Consider the following 20,535-nt stretch of genomic DNA (forward strand, 5'->3'; position numbering starts at 1 on the left):
AGCCAGCGCCTGTGGCTTAGTGGTTAACGAATTTTTGCGGCAGATTTTTCAGACCTCGATTTTAACATCACGAGTAAGCACAACACTTTGCCTGTAGACGAACCAGGACTTTTGGTCACTACCGCGAACGGTCCCTGCAACCGAAATCGGCTTGTCCAAACTTGATACGGTACTACCCCAATGAGGTTTCCCACAACACAAGAATGAAACTGCCTTCGTCGTACTCGTGTGATTTGTTCACAATCACGCCTAGGGTCACCCTCTTCCGTGCGAACTTAATCAAGGTACGCGACCTTATACACGTATAGTGAGAGGTTCAGTGTTTAGGCACGTATTCTCTTCACCCAGGGGACCGAAGTCGTACCTATAGGGCTAATACCGAGAGCGTTACCCACACCGCCGACGCACCTCCCGAAGGCAGAGTGCGGATCGACTAGACCAGTACACTGTGATCCTCCCCGAGGATCAGTGTTTCGTCTCTCGACGATTCTTGGTCGGACCCTCGCTCAAGTCAGATTTCCAATGGCACAAGCTTTTCACCAAGAGCGAGGGTATCGGCAGCTACGACGATCACCGGCGTGATTGAAGGGCAGTCTTCTTGGATTGATATGGTACGTTGGCGACTAGGGACTACACCCACAGCTCACACAACGATTGCCAAGACCAAGCTGCAACAGACACGAAGAAGATCCACCAAGTTGAAACGACAGCGGGTAGACGGAGACGAACGACCAAGATGATAACGACAGCAAGTAGACGGCGATAGAACAAAACGAACGGCGGCGGCGATGAAACGGCGGCGGAAACGACAGCAGAAACCAAAACGAGAACGACAGCAGAAACCAAAACGAGAACGACAGCGGGGACCAAAACGAGAACGACAGCAGAAACAAACACGAAAACGGCAGCAGAAACTGAGAACAAGCACTCACACAGCGGAACAATAACGTTGAACTGGGCCCATAACCTAATGGTAGGTCAGCGGGGCGAAGGGGATTCGAAGGACCGTTGATGAGGTGAAGTTGAAGGATTGGGTATCGATTTACTTTGAGTCGCCAACTTCTGGCACTACTTATACACTCCTGCAATCTTCTAGAACTCTACTACCAAACACTACGACACACATACTACAAATGTATTGGCTCTAACACATGTGCCCGTCTTGCTACTCAGCCAAACTGGCGATGGCCCAACAAACAGAACAGAAAACCGCCTTACGAATTAGCACTGTCATGACGGAGAAATTAGTAAGGCAGTACAACAAAGCACAGCAAAGCACAAATTCCCTTACTATTCCAAATCCAGCGTGGCACAAATTCGTAAGGCACGTTTACAGCTCACAAGTTGCCTTACGAATTCAAATCAATCCTGCAAGGACTGTTTACAGCGCACACGTTGCCTTATGAATCTGAATCTCTCGTGAGGTCCTATCCACTGTCAATTACAACAGTGCACATTTTGCTTTACGAATTGAAAACTCGCGCAACGGTATCTTTGTGTCCTGCTGTAGCCGTGCTGCACTCCATGGACGCTGTAAACCTTTGGCACGTGCCAGGCACCCGCCACCAAGGTTCTACACTTTGCCTGTAAGACTGCAGGCGTACTGTACGCGTCCGACAGTGTAATGAGGACATGTGTCCAGGTCATACACGTGTCGGGCGAAGAAAATGAAACATGCTCAGATTGTACAGTACACCGCAACTGTGTACATATTTCACACGTGTACAGGTTGAAAACCAAACTTGCTCCTGAAGTACTGTAGAGTGCAACCGTGTACAGAAATCACACGTGTACACGTTGAAAATCAAACTTGCTCAGCTCGTCACGCCGAGTGTTTTTGCTTTTACACGTGTCATACTGTCGTCGTGTGTCATGCATATCAGCATGTGGTCGTAGAATTACAACACTCCCCCTCGATCACATACTTTTACCAGAAGTAGCTACTGCAAGCCCTAGAAGTTCTACAAACTTCTGGAACAGAACTCGCCCAAGTGCTTTCGTCAGGATATCTGCAGGCATGGAAGTGGTCGGGCAATGTGACAAAGAAATGACGTTTCTCTTAATTGCATCTCGTACATAGTGGTATTTCACATCAACATGTTTGTTACGACGGTTGACCGATTCATTCTGTGCATACGAAATAGTCCCTGCATTGTCACACCCCATCACAATCGTGGGATCAGAATCAAGTCCAAGAACATCAGCAACCACTTGACGCAACCAAGTCGCCTCCTTACACGCTTCACATAGTGCAATGTACTCAGCTTCACACGTCAAAGTTGCAACCACAGTCTGTTTCCGGGAACTCCAACTGATCGCTCCACCGCAGAACTTGAAAACATATCCGCTGGTCGACTTGCGAGAGTCTGAACAACCGGCCCAGTCAGCATCACTGAAACCAAGCAACTCCGGCGATTTGGATTTATTGTCAAACACGATTCCTAAGTTTCGAGTCCCTTGCACGTATCGCATTACCCGTTTCACACTTGCCCAGTGTGACTCACATGGGTTGGCAGAATGTTGAGAAAGCTTTCCAATCGCATATGCCAAGTCTGGACGAGTGCCAACCATCAAGTACATCAGGGATCCCACTGCCTCACGATACGGTGCGTTTGTTTCGGAGTCGTTTTCGGTAGAAATCGTGGTTGTGTGACCTTGTTCCATTGGAGTCAGAGAAGGGTTACAAGTCGACATTTTAAAACGGTCAAGCACATTTGATGCATACTTAGTTTGAGTGAGACTCAACGTCTTGGCGCTGCGATCCCTTTGAATTTCAAGACCAATGCAGACTTTTGCTTCACCAAGGTCTTTCATCTCAAACCGTTTATTAAGCTCTCCCTTCATCCATTTGATGGCATCGATATCACTACGGGCGAGTAACAAGTCATCGACATAAAGTGCAATCAGCATGATAGTGTTACGGATGCGTTTAATGTAGAGACAAGGATCACTACGCGAAGTCTCGAATCCCAATTCACCAATTAAGAAATCATCCACTTTGGCATGCCATTGACGATGTGCTTGTTTAAGACCGTAAAGTGCTTTCAAAAGTTTACACACGTGGTCACTTTTGCTTTTGTCAATGCACCCTTCGGGTTGCTCCATGTAGATGTCTTCATCCAAGTCGCCGTTCAAAAACGCAGTCACGACATCCATCTGATGAAGTTCGAGGTCGTAATGAGCAACTAAAGCAAGAAGTAGACGAATAGTGGTAAACTTTATGACAGGGGCATATGTCTCAGTATAGTCAAGACCTTGCACTTGCTGGAATCCACGAGCAACAAGTCTGGCTTTTGCACTTTTAACTATATTGCCATTTGCATCAGGCAGTTGCTTGACATTGAAAACCCATCGAGATGTCAAGATGTTTGACGCCTCAGATCGAGGAACAAGTTTCCAAGTCCGATTCTTAGTCTGCGAGGCAAGTTCTTTGTCAATGCCGGTCTGCCAAAATGCAGCTCTAGGACCGTTGGTTGCCTGGTTGAAAGTCTTGGGACCTTCAATAGCGACATGCGCATGTGAAAGAAGAGCAGCTGCAAAGTTGCTCCTCCACCATGATGCGGGAGGTCTGCTGACTCGAGACGATCTTCGCACAGCTGGAGTCGGAGTTGGAGGAGTGACATTCGGAGTTTCGACGGCAGTTGGTACATCATCTTCATCTTCATCATTCTCACTTACAGAATGAGCACCATCGTTTTCAAGAACCTCCTCCGAAACTTCATCCTCTTCAGAACCGACCTCATCCGTATTTGGGGTATCAGCTGTATTTCCATTGTCGCCATCGAGCAGTACAACGTCAAAATCAGAGTTGATTGAATCACCTTCGTGTGCATGAATGTCATGCATACCACATGTCGATTCTACTGGAAGGTCAGCGGGGCAAGGGGAAGTCGAAGGACGGTTGATGAGGTGAAGTTGAAGGATTGGGTACCGATTTACTTTGAGTCGCCGACTTCTGGCACTACTTATACACTTCTGCAATCTTCTAGAACTCTACTACCAAACACTACGACACACATACTACAAATGTATTGGCTCTAACACATGTGCCCGTCTTGCTACTCAGCCAAACTGGCGATGGCCCAACAAACATAACAGAAAACCGCCTTACGAATTAGCACTGTCATGACGGAGAAATTAGTAAGGCAGTACAACAAAGCACAGCAAAGCACAAATTCCCTTACTATTCCAAATCCAGCGTGGCACAAATTCGTAAGGCACGTTTACAGCTCACACGTTGCCTTACGAATTCAAATCAATCCTGCAAGGACTGTTTACAGCGCACGCGTTGCCTTATGAATCTGAATCTCTCGTGAGGTCCTATCCACTGTCAATTACAACAGTGCACATTTTGCCTTACGAATTCAAAACTCGCGCAACGGTATCTTTGTGTCCTGCTGTACCCGTGCTGCACTCCATCGACGCTGTGAACCTTTAGCACGTGCCAGGCACCCGCCACCAACGTTCTACACTTTGTCTGTAAGACTGCAGGCGTACTGTACGCGTCCGACAGTGTAATGAGGACATGTGTCCAGGTCATACACGTGTCGGGCGGAGAAAATGAAACATGCTCAGATTGTACAGTACACCGCAACCGTGTACATATTTCACACGTGTACACGTTGAAAACCAAACGTGCTTCTGAAGTACAGTAGAGTGCAACCGTGTACAGAAATCACACGTGTACACGTTGAAAATCAAACTTGCTCAGCTCGTCACGCCGAGTGTTTTCCATTTTACACGTGTCATACCTGTCGTTGTGTGTCATGTATATCAGCATGTGGTCGTAGAATTACAACAGATTCATCAAACTTGACATCCCGTGACACAACAATTTTATTCAACTCTCCGTCCCAAAGTTTGTATGCCTTACTGCATTGCGAGTACCCAAGAAACATCGCTTCACGCGCTCGCAAGTCCAGCTTACGGAGCTCTAATTTTGGTAATGTATACCAACACTTTGACCCAAATACTTGCAAATGGCCTGTTGTAATTCTACGACCACATGCTGATATGCATGACACACAACGACAGGTATGACACGTGGAAAATGGAAAACACTCGGCGTGACGAGCTGAGCAAGTTTGATTTTCAACTTGTACACGTGTGATTTCTGTACACGGTTGCACTCTACAGTACTTCAAGAGCAAGTTTGGTTTTCAACGTGTACACGTCTGAAATATGTACACGGTTGCGGTGTACTGTACAATCTGAGCATGTTTCATTTTCTCCGCCCGACACGTGTATGACCTGGACACATGTCCTCATTACACTGTCGGACGCGTACAGTACGCCTGCAGTCTTACAGACAAAGTGTACAACCTTGGTGGCGGGTGCTTGGCACGTGCCAAAGGTTTACAGCGTGCATGGAGTGCAGCACGGGTACAGCAGGACACAAAGATACCGTTGCCCTAGTTTTGAATTCGTAAGGCAAAATGTGCACTGTTGTAATTGACAGTGGACAGGACCTCACGAGAGATTCACATTCATAAGGCAACGTGTGCGCTGTAAACAGTCCTTGCAGGATTGATTTGAATTCGTAAGGCAACTTGTGAGCTGTAAACGTGCCTTACAAATTTGTGCCACGCTGGATTTGGAATAGTAAGGGAATTTGTGCTTTGCTGTGCTTTGTTGTACTGCCTTACTAATTTCTCCGTCATGACAGTGCTAATTCGTAAGGCGGTTTTCTGTTCTGTTTGTTGGGCCATCGCCAGTTTGGCTGAGTAGCAAGACGGGCACATGTGTTAGAGCCAATACATTTGTAGTATGTGTGTCGTAGTGTTTGGTAGTAGAGTTCTAGAAGATTGCAGGAGTGTATAAGTAGTGCCAGAAGTTGGCGACTCAAAGTAAATCGATACCCAATCCTTCAACTTCACCTCATCAACCGTCCTTCGATTTCCCTTTGCCCCGCTGACCTTCCAGTAGGTTATGGGCCCAGTTCAACGTTATTGTTCCGCTGTGTGAGTGCTCCTTCTCAGTTTCTGCTGCCGTTTCGTGTTTGTTTCTGCTGTCGTTCTCGTTTTGGTCTCCGCTGTCGTTCTCGTTTTGGTTTCTGCTGTCGTTTCCGCCGCCGTTTTCATCGCCGCCGTCGTTCGTTTCGCTCTATCGTCGTCTACTTGCTGTCGTTATCATCTTGGTCGTTCGTCTCCGTCTACCTGCTGTCGTTTCAACTTGGTGGATCTTCTTCTTGTCTGTTGCAGCTTGGTCTTGGCAATCGTTGTGTGAGCTGTGGGTGTAGTCCCTAGTCGCCAACGTACCATATCAATCCAAGAAGACTGCCCTTCGATCACGCCGGTGATCGTCGTAGCTGCCGATACCCTCGCTCTTGGTGAAAGGCTTGTGCCATTGGAAATCTGACTTGAGCGAGGGTCCGACCAAGAATCGTCGAGAGACGAAACACTGATCCTCGGGGAGGATCACAGTGTACTGGTCTAGTCGATCCGCACTCTGCCTTCGGGAGGTGCGTCGGCGGTGTGGGTAACACTCTCGGTATTAGCCCTATAGGTACGACTTCGGTCCCCTGGGTGAAGAGAATACGTGCCTAAACACTGAACCTCTCACTATACGTGTATAAGGTCGCGTACCTTGATTAAGTTCGCACGGAAGAGGGTGACCCTAGGCGTGATTGTGAACAAATCACACGAGTACGACGAAGGCAGTTTCATTCTTGTGTTGTGGGAAACCTCATTGGGGTAGTACCGTATCAAGTTTGGACAAGCCGATTTCGGTTGCAGGGACCGTTCGCGGTAGTGACCAAAAGTCCTGGTTCGTCTACAGGCAAAGTGTTGTGCTTACTCGTGGCACGTTTGATTTAGTTCACAGTCGAAAGACCCGCACTGGCCGACATACAGGGGTAGCGCCCTAAGGCATATTTAAGAAGAATACGCTTGTTGCACTCCGCCGGGAACAAGCACCAAGAACGTTTCCGAGTAATCGCTACAAACTTCTTATACGGGTGGGCTTGCCATTGTGTTGACTATCGGTTAACGGCTTGGGATCCCGGAACAGAAGACCTTGTATACTCGAAGGGTACATCCATTCGGCGAAATGGATGACCAAAGCTCTGGATCGGTCAGAATCGAGAAGCTGACCGCATCTAACTTTTACATCTGGAAGCAGAAAATCCAGCTACTGCTTGCTCTCCGAGATGTCGATCAATACGTTTTTGATGATATCCCGGAGAATGCGACCTCAGATGACCGGAGAAAATGGATCTGTGGTGACGCAAAAGCAAAGGCAGTCATCGGACTCACGCTTTCTGATGACTACTTGCAACATGTGCGAGGGTGTAGCAGTGCGAAAGAGACATGGGAAGCAATTCTGAATGTGTTTGAGCGTCATACTTTGCTCAAAAAACTTGCCGCCCGTCGCGACTTTTACACTGTATCCATGCTCCCATCCGAGAAAGTGCTCGTGTTCATCAATCGTGTGAAGCAACTTGCTGCCAGATTGCAGTCAATGAGTGTTGAGATTGACGATAAAGAAATTGCAATGGCTGTGTTGAATGGCTTGCCTCCACGATTCGATAACTTGATTGTTGCTCTTGACGCACTTGGCAATGAAGATAAAGTGTTTGGACTCGAGTTTGTGAAGAGTCGTCTGCTGCAAGAAGAGCAACGAGAAAGCATGAAGACGGCTTCTGCTTCATCACCACATGCACCTGCACTTGTCAATCGTATGCCTATTCGACGCGATATGAAATGTACGAATTGCAATAGACATGGGCATACTGCAGGGCGTTGCTGGGGCAAGGACGTGAATGGGCGCCGACCTGCACCGCCAGATGGGTTTCGGTCACGCAACACTGGCTTAAAGCCAAGTGCATTCGTTTTTCGAGATGACAATTCTACTGCTGCCTTTGCGGAGAGTGACTTTACTTGCTTGCTTTCGACTTCCACTCCAGAAAAGAGGGCTGCAAACGCAAGGTCATGGCTTGTCGATTCCGGTTGCAGCGCTCACATTACGTTTGATCGCTCTTTGTTCGTTGCGTATGAACAGATGCAATCTGGATCAGTCGAGATGGGCACGATGCCTAGAGCTAATGTCGCTGGTCGCGGCGAGGTAGAATTCATGTTGAACGCCAACGGTAGTCCCCATCCTTGCAAATTGTCAAACGTTTTGCATGTCCCTGATTTCGGATACTCGCTACTGTCTGTTAGCCAAATGGTTTCAAAGGGTTTGCAAGTGTCATTTGAAAATAAGAAATGCCGCGTTACTGCAGGACCAACTGTAGTTGCCACAGCGAGTCAAGTTGGCGATTTGTACATACTTGACGTCATGAATGAAACCCCTTTTTCTGCTCACGTAGTTACCTTGCAGACGCTACATGAACGCATGGCCCATGTTAATGTACAAGGAATCGCATCAATGATTCACAATAATGTGGTAAGTGGCATCAACGTTCGTCAAAGCGATGTGATCAGTGCAATGAATCCGAAGTCTGACAATCACTCTCCCATTTGTCCTGCATGTGTGTTTGGCAAAGCAACGCGATCAGTAATCCCAAAACAGCGATCATCGTCTCGAGCACAGAACTGTCTCGACTTGGTACATTCTGACGTTTGCGGTCCGCTCGAAGTACAGTCCATTGATGGTTCGAGATACTTCATTACATTTGTAGATGATCACTCGAACTGGGTAGTTGTGTACACGATGAGAAATAAATCTGAGGCGTTTGCAAAATACAAGTTGTATGAAAAGTTGGCTCAAACCCACACTGGTCGCAAAGTAAAGGTGCTTCGCACTGATCGAGGGGGAGAGTACTTGTCGACGGAATTCAAGTCGCATTTATATTTAAACGGTACGCAGCACCAACTCACAACGGCGTACACCCCTGAACAAAACGGTGTTGCTGAACGTTTAAATCGAACTTTGATTGATCTTGTCCGCTCTATGATTTCTCATAAACAGGTCAGTAAGCGATTCTGGGCCGAGGCTCTTGCCACTTCAGTATATGTACGTAATCGAGTTACTTCACGCGCTTTGCCCGTTAATACAACTCCGCACCACATTTGGATGAAGTCAACTCCAAATGTTGGCCATTTGCGAGTATTTGGGTCAAAGTGTTGGTATACATTACCAAAATTAGAGCTCCGTAAGCTGGACTTGCGAGCGCGTGAAGCGATGTTTCTTGGGTACTCGAAATGCAGTAAGGCATACAAACTTTGGGACGGAGAGTTGAATAAAATTGTTGTGTCACAGGATGTCAAGTTTGATGAATCGACATGTGGTATGCATGACATTCCTGCACACGAAAGTGATTCAATCAACTCTGATGTTGACGTTGTATTCCTCGGTGGCGACAATGGGAATACAGCTGATACCCCAAATACGGATGAGGTCGGTTCTGAAGAGGATGAAGTTTCGGAGGAGGTTCTTGAAAACGATGGTGCTCATTCTGTAAGTGAGAATGATGAAGATGAAGATGATGTACCAACTGCCGTCGAAACTCCGAATGTCACTCCTCCAACTCCGACTCCAGCTGTGCGAAGATCGTCTCGAGTCAGCAGACCTCCCGCATCATGGTGGAGAAGCAACGTTGCAGCTGCTCTTCTTTCACATGCGCATGTCGCTATTGAAGGTCCCAAGACTTTCAACCAGGCAACCAACGGTCCTAGAGCTGCATTTTGGCAGACCGGCATTGACAAAGAACTTGCCTCGCAGACAAAGAATCGGACTTGGAAACTTGTTCCTCGATCTGAGGCGTCAAACATCTTGACATCTCGATGGGTTTTCAATGTCAAGCAACTGCCTGATGCAAATGGCAATATAGTTAAAAGTGCAAAAGCCAGACTTGTTGCTCGTGGATTCCAGCAAGTGCAAGGTCTTGACTATACTGAGACATATGCCCCCGTCATAAAGTTTACCACTATTCGTCTACTTCTTGCCTTAGTTGCTCATTACGACCTCGAACTTCATCAGATGGATGTCGTGACTGCGTTTTTGAACGGCGACTTGGATGAAGACATCTACATGGAGCAACCCGAAGGGTGCATTGACAAAAGCAAAAGTGACCACGTGTGCAAACTTTTGAAAGCACTTTACGGTCTTAAACAAGCACATCGTCAATGGCATGCCAAAGTGGATGATTTCTTAATTGGTGAATTGGGATTCGAGACTTCGCGTAGTGATCCTTGTCTCTACATTAAACGCATCCGTAACACTATCATGCTGATTGCACTTTATGTCGATGACTTGTTACTCGCCGGTAGTGATATCGATGCCATCAAATGGATGAAGGGGGAGCTTAATAAACGGTTTGAGATGAAAGACCTTGGTGAAGCAAAAGTCTGCATTGGTCTTGAAATTCAAAGGGATCGCCGCGCCAAGACTTTGAGTCTCACTCAAACTAAGTATGCATCAAAAGTGCTTGAGCGTTTTCGAATGTCAACGTGTAACCCCTCTCTGACTCCAATGGAACAAGGTCACACAACCACGATTTCAACCGAAAACGACTCCGAAACAAATGCACCGTATCGTGAGGCAGTGGGATCTCTGATGTACTTGACGGTTGGCACTCGTCCAGACTTGGCATATGCGATTGGAAAGCTTTCTCAACATTCTGCCAACCCATGTGAGTCACAGTGGGTAGGTGTGAAACGGGTAATGCGATACGTGCAAGGGACTCGAAACTTAGGAATCATGTTTGACAATAAATCTAAATCGCCGGAGTTGTTCGGCTTCAGTGATGCTGATTGGGCCGGTTGTTCAGACTCTCGCAAGTCGACCAGCGGATATGTTTTCAAGTTCTGCGGTGGAGCGATCAGTTGGAGTTCCCGGAAACAGACTGTGGTTGCAACTTCGACGTGTGAAGCTGAGTACATTGCACTATGTGAAGCGTGTAAGGAGGCGACTTGGTTGCGTCAAGTGGTTGCTGATGTCCTTGGACTTCATTCTGATCCCACGATTATGATGGGGTGTGACAATGCAGGGACTATTTCGTATGCACAGAATGAATCGGTCAACCGTCGTAACAAACATGTTGATGTGAAATACCACTATGTACGAGATTCAATTAAGAGAAACGTCATTTCTTTGTCGCATTGCCCGACCACTTCCATGCCTCCAGATATCCTGACGAAAGCACTTGGGCGAGTTCTGTTCCAGAAGTTTGTAGAAATTCTAGGGCTTGCAGTAGCTACTTCTGGTAAAAGCATGTGATCGAGGGGGAGTGTTGTAATTCTACGACCACATGCTGATATGCATGACACACAACGACAGGTATGACACGTGTAAAATGGAAAACACTCGGCGTGACGAGCTGAGCAAGTTTGATTTTCAACTTGTACACGTGTGATTTCTGTACACGGTTGCACTCTACAGTACTTCAAGAGCAAGTTTGGTTTTCAACGTGTACACGTCTGAAATATGTACACGGTTGCGGTGTACTGTACAATCTGAGCATGTTTCATTTTCTCCGCCCGACACGTGTATGACCTGGACACATGTCCTCATTACACTGTCGGACGCGTACAGTACGCCTGCAGTCTTACAGACAAAGTGTACAACCTTGGTGGCGGGTGCTTGGCACGTGCCAAAGGTTTACAGCGTGCATGGAGTGCAGCACGGGTACAGCAGGACACAAAGATACCGTTGCCCTAGTTTTGAATTCGTAAGGCAAAATGTGCACTGTTGTAATTGACAGTGGACAGGACCTCACGAGAGATTCACATTCATAAGGCAACGTGTGCGCTGTAAACAATCCTTGCTGGATTGATTTGAATTCGTAAGGCAACTTGTGAGCTGTAAACGTGCCTTACGAATTTGTGCCACGCTGGATTTGGAATAGTAAGGGAATTTGTGCTTTGCTGTGCTTTGTTGTACTGCCTTACTAATTTCTCCGTCATGACAGTGCTAATTCGTAAGGCGGTTTTCTGTTCTGTTTGTTGGGCCATCGCCAGTTTGGCTGAGTAGCAAGACGGGTACATGTGTTAGAGCCAATACATTTGTAGTATGTGTGTCGTAGTGTTTGGTAGTAGAGTTCTAGAAGATTGCAGAAGTGTATAAGTAGTGCCAGAAGTTGGCGACTCAAAGTAAATCGGTACCCAATCCTTCAACTTCACCTCATCAACCGTCCTTCGATTTCCCTTTGCCCCGCTGACCTTCCAGTATGGCCAACATTTGGAGTGGAATTCATCCAAATGTGGTGCGGAGTTGTATTAACGGGCAAAGCGCGTGAAGTAACTCGATTACGTACATATACTGAAGTGGCAAGAGCCTCGGCCCAGAATCGCTTACTGACCTGTTTATGAGAAAGCATTGAGCGGACAAGATCAATCAAAGTTCGATTTAAACGTTCAGCAACACCGTTTTGTTCAGGGGTGTACGCCGTTGTGAGTTGGTGCTGCGTACCGTTTAAATCTAAATGCGACTTGAATTCCGTCGACAAGTACTCTCCCCCTCGATCAGTGCGAAGCACCTTTACTTTGCGACCAGTGTGGGTTTGAGCCAACTTTTCATACAACTTGTATTTTGCAAACGCCTCAGATTTATTTCTCATCGTGTACACAACTACCCAGTTCGAGTGATCATCTACAAATGTAATGAAGTATCTGGAACCACCAATGGACTGTACTTCGAGCGGACCGCAAACGTCAGAATGTACCAAGTCAAGACAGTTCTGTGCTCGAGACGATGATCGCTGTTTCGGGATTACTGATCGCGTTGCTTTGCCGAACACACACGCAGGACAAATGGGAGAGTGATTGTCAGACTTCAGATTCATTGCACTGATGACATCGCTTTGACGAACGTTGATGCCATTTACCACATTATTGTGAATCATTGATGCGATTCCTTGTACATTAACATGGGCCATGCGTTCATGTAGCGTCTGCAGGGTAACTACGTGAGCAGAAAAGGTTTCATTCATGACGTCAAGTATGTACAAATCCCCAACTTGACTCGCTGTGGCAACTACAGTTGGTCCTGCAGTAACGCGGCATTTCTCATTTTCAAATGACACTTGCAAACCCTTCGAAACCATTTGGCTAACAGACAGTAGCGAATATCCGAAATCAGGGACATGCAAAACGTTTGACAATTTGCAAGGATGGGGACTACCGTTGACGTTCAACATGAATTCGACCTCTCCGCGCCCAGCGACATTAGCTCTAGCCTTCGTGCCCATCTCGACTGATCCAGATTGCATCTGTTCATACGTAACGAACAAAGAGCGATCAAACGTAATGTGAGCGCTGCAACCGGAATCGACAAGCCATGACCTTGCGTTTGCAGCCCTCTTTTCTGGAGTGGAAGTCGAAAGCAAGCAAGTAAAGTCACTCTCCGCAAAGGCAGCAGTAGAATTGTCATCTCGAGAAACGAATGCACTTGGCTTTAAGCCAGTGTTGCGTGACCGAAACCCATCTGGCGGTGCAGGTCGGCGCCCATTCACGTCCTTGCCCCAGCAACGCCCTGCAGTATGCCCATGTCTATTGCAATTCGTACATTTCATATCGCGTCGAATAGGCATACGATTGACAAGTGCAGGTGCATGTGGTGATGAAGCAGAAGCGGTCTTCATGCTCTCTCGTTGTTCTTCTTGCAGCAGACGACTCTTCACAAACTCGAGTCCAAACACTTTATCTTCATTGCCAAGTGCGTCAAGAGCAACAATCAAGTTATCGAATCGTGGAGGCAAGCCATTCAACACAGCCATTGCAATTTCTTTATCGTCAATCTCAACACTCATTGACTGCAATCTGGCAGCAAGTTGCTTCACACGATTGATGAACACGAGCACTTTCTCGGATGGGAGCATGGATACAGTGTAAAAGTCGCGACGGGCGGCAAGTTTGTTGAGCAAAGTATGACGCTCAAACACATTCAGAATTGCTTCCCATGTCTCTTTCGCACTGCTACACCCTCGCACATGTTGCAAGTAGTCATCAGACAGCGTGAGTCCGATGACTGCCTTTGCTTTTGCGTCACCACGGATCCATTTTCTCCGGTCATCTGACGTCGCATTCTCAGGGATATCATCAAAAACGTATTGATCGACATCTCGGAGAGCAAGCAGTAGCTGGATTTTCTGCTTCCAGATGTAAAAGTTAGATGCGGTCAGCTTCTCGATTCTGACCGATCCAGAGCTTTGGTCATCCATTTCGCCGAATGGATGTACCCTTCGAGTATACAAGGTCTTCTGTTCCGGGATCCCAAGCCGTTAACCGATAGTCAACACAATGGCAAGCCCACCCGTATAAGAAGTTTGTAGCGATTACTCGGAAACGTTCTTGGTGCTTGTTCCCGGCGGAGTGCAACAAGCGTATTCTTCTTAAATATGCCTTAGGGCGCTACCCCTGTATGTCGGCCAGTGCGGGTCTTTCGACTGTGAACTAAATCAAACGTGCCACGAGTAAGCACAACACTTTGCCTGTAGACGAACCAGGACTTTTGGTCACTACCGCGAACGGTCCCTGCAACCGAAATCGGCTTGTCCAAACTTGATACGGTACTACCCCAATGAGGTTTCTCACAACACAAGAATGAAACTGCCTTCGTCGTACTCGTGTGATTTGTTCACAATCACGCCTAGGGTCACCCTCTTCCGTGCGAACTTAATCAAGGTACGCGACCTTATACACGTATAGTGAGAGGTTTAGTGGTTAGGCACGTATTCTCTTCACCCAGGGGACCGAAGTCGTACCTATAGGGCTAATACCGAGAGCGTTACCCACACCGCCGACGCACCTCCCGAAGGCAGAGTGCGGATCGACTAGACCAGTACACTGTGATCCTCCCCGAGGATCAGTGTTTCGTCTCTCGACGATTCTTGGTCGGACCCTCGCTCAAGTCAGATTTCCAATGGCACAAGCTTTTCACCAAGAGCGAGGGTATCGGCAGCTACGACGATCACCGGCGTGATTGAAGGGCAGTCTTCTTGGATTGATATGGTACGTTGGCGACTAGGGACTACACCCACAGCTCACACAACGATTGCCAAGACCAAGCTGCCACAGACACGAAGAAGATCCACCAAGTTGAAACGACAGCGGGTAGACGGAGACGAACGACCAAGATGATAACGACAGCAAGTAGACGGCGATAGAACAAAACGAACGGCGGCGGCGATGAAACGGCGGCGAAAACGACAGCAGAAACCAAAACGAGAACGACAGCAGAAACCAAAACGAGAACGACAGCGGGGACCAAAACGAGAACGACAGCAGAAACAAACACGAAAACGGCAGCAGAAACTGAGAACGAGCACTCACACAGCGGAACAATAACGTTGAACTGGGCCCATAACCTAATGGTAGGTCAGCGGGGCGAAGGGGATTCGAAGGACGGTTGATGAGGTGAAGTTGAAGGATTGGGTATCGATTTACTTTGAGTCGCCAACTTCTGGCACTACTTGTACACTTCTGCAATCTTCTAGAACTCTACTACCAAACACTACGACACACATACTACAAATGTATTGGCTCTAACACATGTGCCCGTCTTGCTACTCAGCCAAACTGGCGATGGCCCAACAAACAGAACAGAAAACCGCCTTACGAATTAGCACTGTCATGACGGAGAAATTAGTAAGGCAGTACAACAAAGCACAGCAAAGCACAAATTCCCTTACTATTCCAAATCCAGCGTGGCACAAATTCGTAAGGCACGTTTACAGCTCACACGTTGCCTTACGAATTCAAATCAATCCTGCAAGGACTGTTTACAGCGCACACGTTGCCTTATGAATGTGAATCTCTCGTGAGGTCCTGTCCACTGTCAATTACAACAGTGCACATTTTGCTTTACGAATTCAAAACTCGCGCAACGGTATCTTTGTGTCCTGCTGTAGCCGTGCTGCACTCCATGGACGCTGTAAACCTTTGGCACGTGCCAGGCACCCGCCACCAAGGTTCTACACTTTGCCTGTAAGACTGCAGGCGTACTGTACGCGTCCGACAGTGTAATGAGGACATGTGTCCAGGTCATACACGTGTCGGGCGAAGAAAATGAAACATGCTCAGATTGTACAGTACACCGCAACTGTGTACATATTTCACACGTGTACAGGTTGAAAACCAAACTTGCTCCTGAAGTACTGTAGAGTGCAACCGTGTACAGAAATCACACGTGTACACGTTGAAAATCAAACTTGCTCAGCTCGTCACGCCGAGTGTTTTTGCTTTTACACGTGTCATACTGTCGTCGTGTGTCATGCATATCAGCATGTGGTTGTAGAATTACAACACAGATCCGATGTCACTGACGATGTCGAGAACGTAAAGTTCTCCAACCAATGTCGCAGTCGCCACTACAGTTGAGCCTCGTCTGATCATGCATTTTCCATTTTCGAACCCAACTTTTAGTCCAAGTTCAGTCATTTGACTGACAGAGAGCAGAGAGAACGCAAAGTCCAGAACGTGCAATACATCCGTCAACTTGCACGGTTCGATGCGGCCATTCACATTTAACTTCAAGTGAACGTCACCACGGCCGGCAACCTTTGCACTAGCCTTGGTTCCCATCTGAACAGAGGCGGATTCAAGTGGCTCATACGTTGCAAACAAAGATCGGTCATATGTAATATGAGCTGTACAAGCTGAATCTACGAGCCACGAAGGCGACATCTCCATATCGTTCGTGTGCGAAGCTTTCGACATCAGACATGTGAAGTTGACGCTGTTTACAACCATGTCGGGATCAGGTTTGTGTGTGACAAATGCAGATTGTTTCCGCTGAGACATACGCGGTTTATATCCGCTAGGAGGAGCCGGGCGACGCCCATTCAAATCCTTTCCCCAGCAGCGGGTTGCCGTATGGCCTGTATGACCGCAGTTCGTGCATTTGTAATCGTTTATGTCCCGATTGTTCGGGGCACGATTAACCAGAGCCGATGTCTGTGAGGAGCTAGACTTCATGTTTGCTCGTTGCTCTTCCTGCAGCAGACGACTTTTCACAAAGTCCAAACTGAATATCTTCTCCTCATTACCGAGAGCATCAAGTGCAACGATGAGAGCCTCGAAACGGGCAGGCAGACCGTTGAGCACTGCCATGGCCATCTCCTTGTCATCGATGTTTACGCTCATTGACTTGAGGATGGCTGCCAGCTGTTTGACACGATTGATGTATGCAAGCACCTTTTCACCGGAAAGCATCTTCACAGTGTAGAACTCACGACGTGCAGCTAGTTTGTTCAGCAAAGTGTGCCTCTCAAACACGTTAACAATAGCTTCCCACATCTCATGAGCAGTATCAACATCACGTACATGCTCAAGATGCTCATCTGATAGGGAGAGACCAATCAGTGCTTTAGCTTTACTGTCACCTCTGATCCACTTCTTACGCTCTTCCGCGCGTTCCTCACTTGGAACTCTTCCCTCAACGATGTATTGGTCAACATCACGTAGAGCAAGCAGAAGTTGTATTTTCTGCTTCCACACGTAGAAGTTGGAGTCCGTCAGTTTGTCGATTCTGATGGATCCTCCTCCTCCTTGATCTTCCATTTTAGTGCAAATAAACTTCAAGTATTCGAAAATCCGTTCGGGGATCCCAAGCCGTTAACCGATAGTCAACACAATGGCAAGCCCACCCGTCTAAGAAGTTCGATATGATTACTATGAAGTTGTACTAGGAGAAATTTGCGAACAGATATGTGAATTTATTTGGATGAAATCCCTAACTATTCTGTTCACAAACTACCTTTAAGTGTGCGGCACCGTTCTCGTGGCACTTCAGGTGCCCGTGAGACTCAAAGACGCGATTGCAAGGGATACAACGCGGAGTCTCCTTAGCGTTGGCAACTTGAATGCGATGAGACCTAGACTGAATGTGGTCGTAAAAGGCCTTCGCACTATTGCCACTAACGCCGCACACTTTACAATACCGCTTATACCGCGGGCACACCTTACGATTCCTCTTGCGCTCACGCTTAAACTCTTTATCCGCGACAACAGCCGCTTTCCGAGCAGAAAGTCGATGCGTAGTTCTCTTTATTGGTGCGGGAACAGAGCGCGGAATATGAGGAATCCTATATGGTGGGCAACTCGAGGACGGACCCGGAAGCGCGAGCCGAGGTGAAGGTTGATCCTCAGGCTCAAGCACCTCAACGGATACGACCTCCGATGTCCGAACCGTCCGACCGGTGTCCAGCTTCCCAGGCGCAGAGCGCACCGGTACTAATTCCAGATCTAACACAACCCCGTAAAAACAGGTATTCACAATAAGGAATATGAAGATAATCGTCAGTAACAGATTTTGGAATTATTGCTCTTAAGAACCACCAAAACGTGCAAAGACAATCACTTAGATGTGTAGGAAATGGAAAGAAACTCAAAACTTACTTTGCATGAGAGAACGAAGAAAAACCAAATGCGAGATTGACGACGACGGCGGTAGCGGGAGCGGAAACGAAGACGAAGACCAAAGACAGAGACAGCAGCAAGAACCACAGCAAGAACAAAAGCCAAACCAAGAACGAAGACAACGAAGACAGCGGGGGCGATGGCCAAAACCAATTCGCACAAGAGAGCAAGAACGACAGCAGCAGCGAAAACCAAAACCAAGAACGACTGCAAGAACGAGAGCGACAACGACAGCGAGAAGACCAGCGGAAAGAACGACGAGAAACGGCAGCGAAAACGACAGCGACAACGACGCCAGAAACAACGGAACGAGAACGACAGACTCATGCAGTGAAACGACAGCGAGGGACTGGGCCCATAACCTAATGGTAGGTTCGGAGGGGCAAGGGAAAGAAGGAAGGCAGGTTGATGTGTGTGAGTGAAGGAGTTGGTGCCGAGGTTTACTTTGAAGCCGTTTTCCTGCGATACTTATACACTTCGAGTGCTACACTATCGCTCTACTCCGACTCCCAGTAAACCATACTCTACTATGCGCGACCAAGCGCAGTCCTCTTGTGGCCCGACCATACTGTTCGATTTCCACCTTACGAATCGATTCGTAACTATTAGCTCACAACTATTTCTACACATTCCAAATGACTGTAAACCATGGCCCTATGCATGCAACTGTTTCACACCTTACTAATCTGCATCCAGTCATGCCAGACTTTATTTTTGTGCAACGAACAACTTGGCACTTGTGTATTTCCAACAACGCAAACGTCTTTCATATCACAATCGCCATACGTATCCTTGTTTCTCACCTTACTAATTTCGCCAGGCACTGTCAGATAATTATGGCAAGTTATAACAATGTGCATCCAGACTTTCTACACAACTCACATGAGAATACATGTAAATCACACGAGTACTGTCATGAACTTGCATCCAACGGCGCACCATGACGAGAGCACAGTGCAACAGCGCGTGCTCACGCAAGACTCGCTGTATGCGAATACAGCGTGACGCGTACACAGAATAATCGCACAACTGTATTCCTCTCGCGACAAGTACTTGTTGTACTTTTGATTCACATGTACTGTACTCGGACACGCGCAGGATCGCAAACAGTCTGACACTGTAAAACTGTAAACCCTCATGTGCATACACCTGGATGCGTGTACATGTGTACGTACACGAATTCACCTGGCGACGTGTACATGTGTACACGGCATACATGTGTCCCGCCCGGGGCCCCATGCAATTACCCATTACAACCATGACAAACCACTTGAAACCCCCAAAACAACGTAATTATGGCATATACAGGCCATTTAAAGTACATCACAAGGCCAACGACGCACACGTGGACAACGCTCGACCAATAGATTTGCAGCATTAGACCTGAGGGCCAATAGAATTGCAGTATTTCCTGTGTAGTCTATAGTGCTACGGGCCAAGGTTCCACTTGGCAAAACTATGCAAATTTGCATGACCCTCCGAGAGGCCACTTTCGTCCCCGGAACCCCAAAATCTGGGATTTTACACCTGTCATGTCGTGATATGGGTAAGAGCGCCCGGACCGTGCAGTCATGTACACGTGTCACTCGATTTTGACCTTTTCAGATAACAGCATGTGGTCGCACATTTTCAATACGAAGTAGGCCCTCCACATTCCAGGTCCGGTCAATTAAGCTCCCCAGGGCGCGGGACAACCTGGGGATGGCGGTGATCTCGCGACGAGCTAAGTCGAGACTAAGCACAGTGAATCGCGGTGTACCAGGGTACCCAACCGATCCTAGGGAAGGCAGCGGAGGCAACGTAGTCCCCGCCGCCGTATCGTGACCGACTTCGGGATGAGCCCGCACTGCGATGGCTGGGGATTCGCCATCGAGGTCACGATATCTCTTCCGCCGCGCCTCTCGCGCCGTGGACCCGACACCTCCTTTGCCACGAGAGGGACCCACCGCACTGGAGCCCGAACGAGCCACGAAGGCGTCTCCTTTTAAATCGTAGGCGAGGAAGAAGCTCTGGGCCCCGGTTGTGTAGTCAGTCCACGGCCGCCGATTGCGTTCCGGCACCGCAACGGCGCGGTGCATCAAGTCGAGAACCGAAGAGTAGGTCCACGGGACAGACGGGGAGCCGCGCTCCAAGGGGTGCAACGCCACGTCGGGCAGCGACGGCGCGACCCGACCAAGGAAGGACAGCACACCGATGGGCTGTACGAAAACGCGCCCGCGCAGGGCGACCTCGCTCA

General features: G+C 48.0%; 1 protein-coding gene across 1 annotated transcript; it reads right to left on the reverse strand.

Moving 5' to 3' along the window:
* Nucleotides 1–12,058: 12,058 nt before the first annotated feature.
* On the reverse strand, nucleotides 12,059–14,101 carry CHC_T00005742001 (hypothetical protein). The gene is made up of 3 exons (XM_005717629.1): nucleotides 13,394–14,101; nucleotides 12,752–13,333; nucleotides 12,059–12,712 (listed from the first exon to the last, which is right to left on the reverse strand). Exons 1-3 carry the CDS (start codon nucleotides 14,099–14,101, stop codon nucleotides 12,059–12,061), a joined length of 1,944 nt encoding a protein of 647 aa, XP_005717686.1.
* Between the last annotated feature and the right edge of the window lie 6,434 nt (nucleotides 14,102–20,535).

The sequence above is a fragment of the Chondrus crispus genome, genomic scaffold (assembly GCF_000350225.1).
Source record: "Chondrus crispus Stackhouse genomic scaffold, scaffold_31, whole genome shotgun sequence".
NCBI lineage: Eukaryota > Rhodophyta > Florideophyceae > Gigartinales > Gigartinaceae > Chondrus > Chondrus crispus.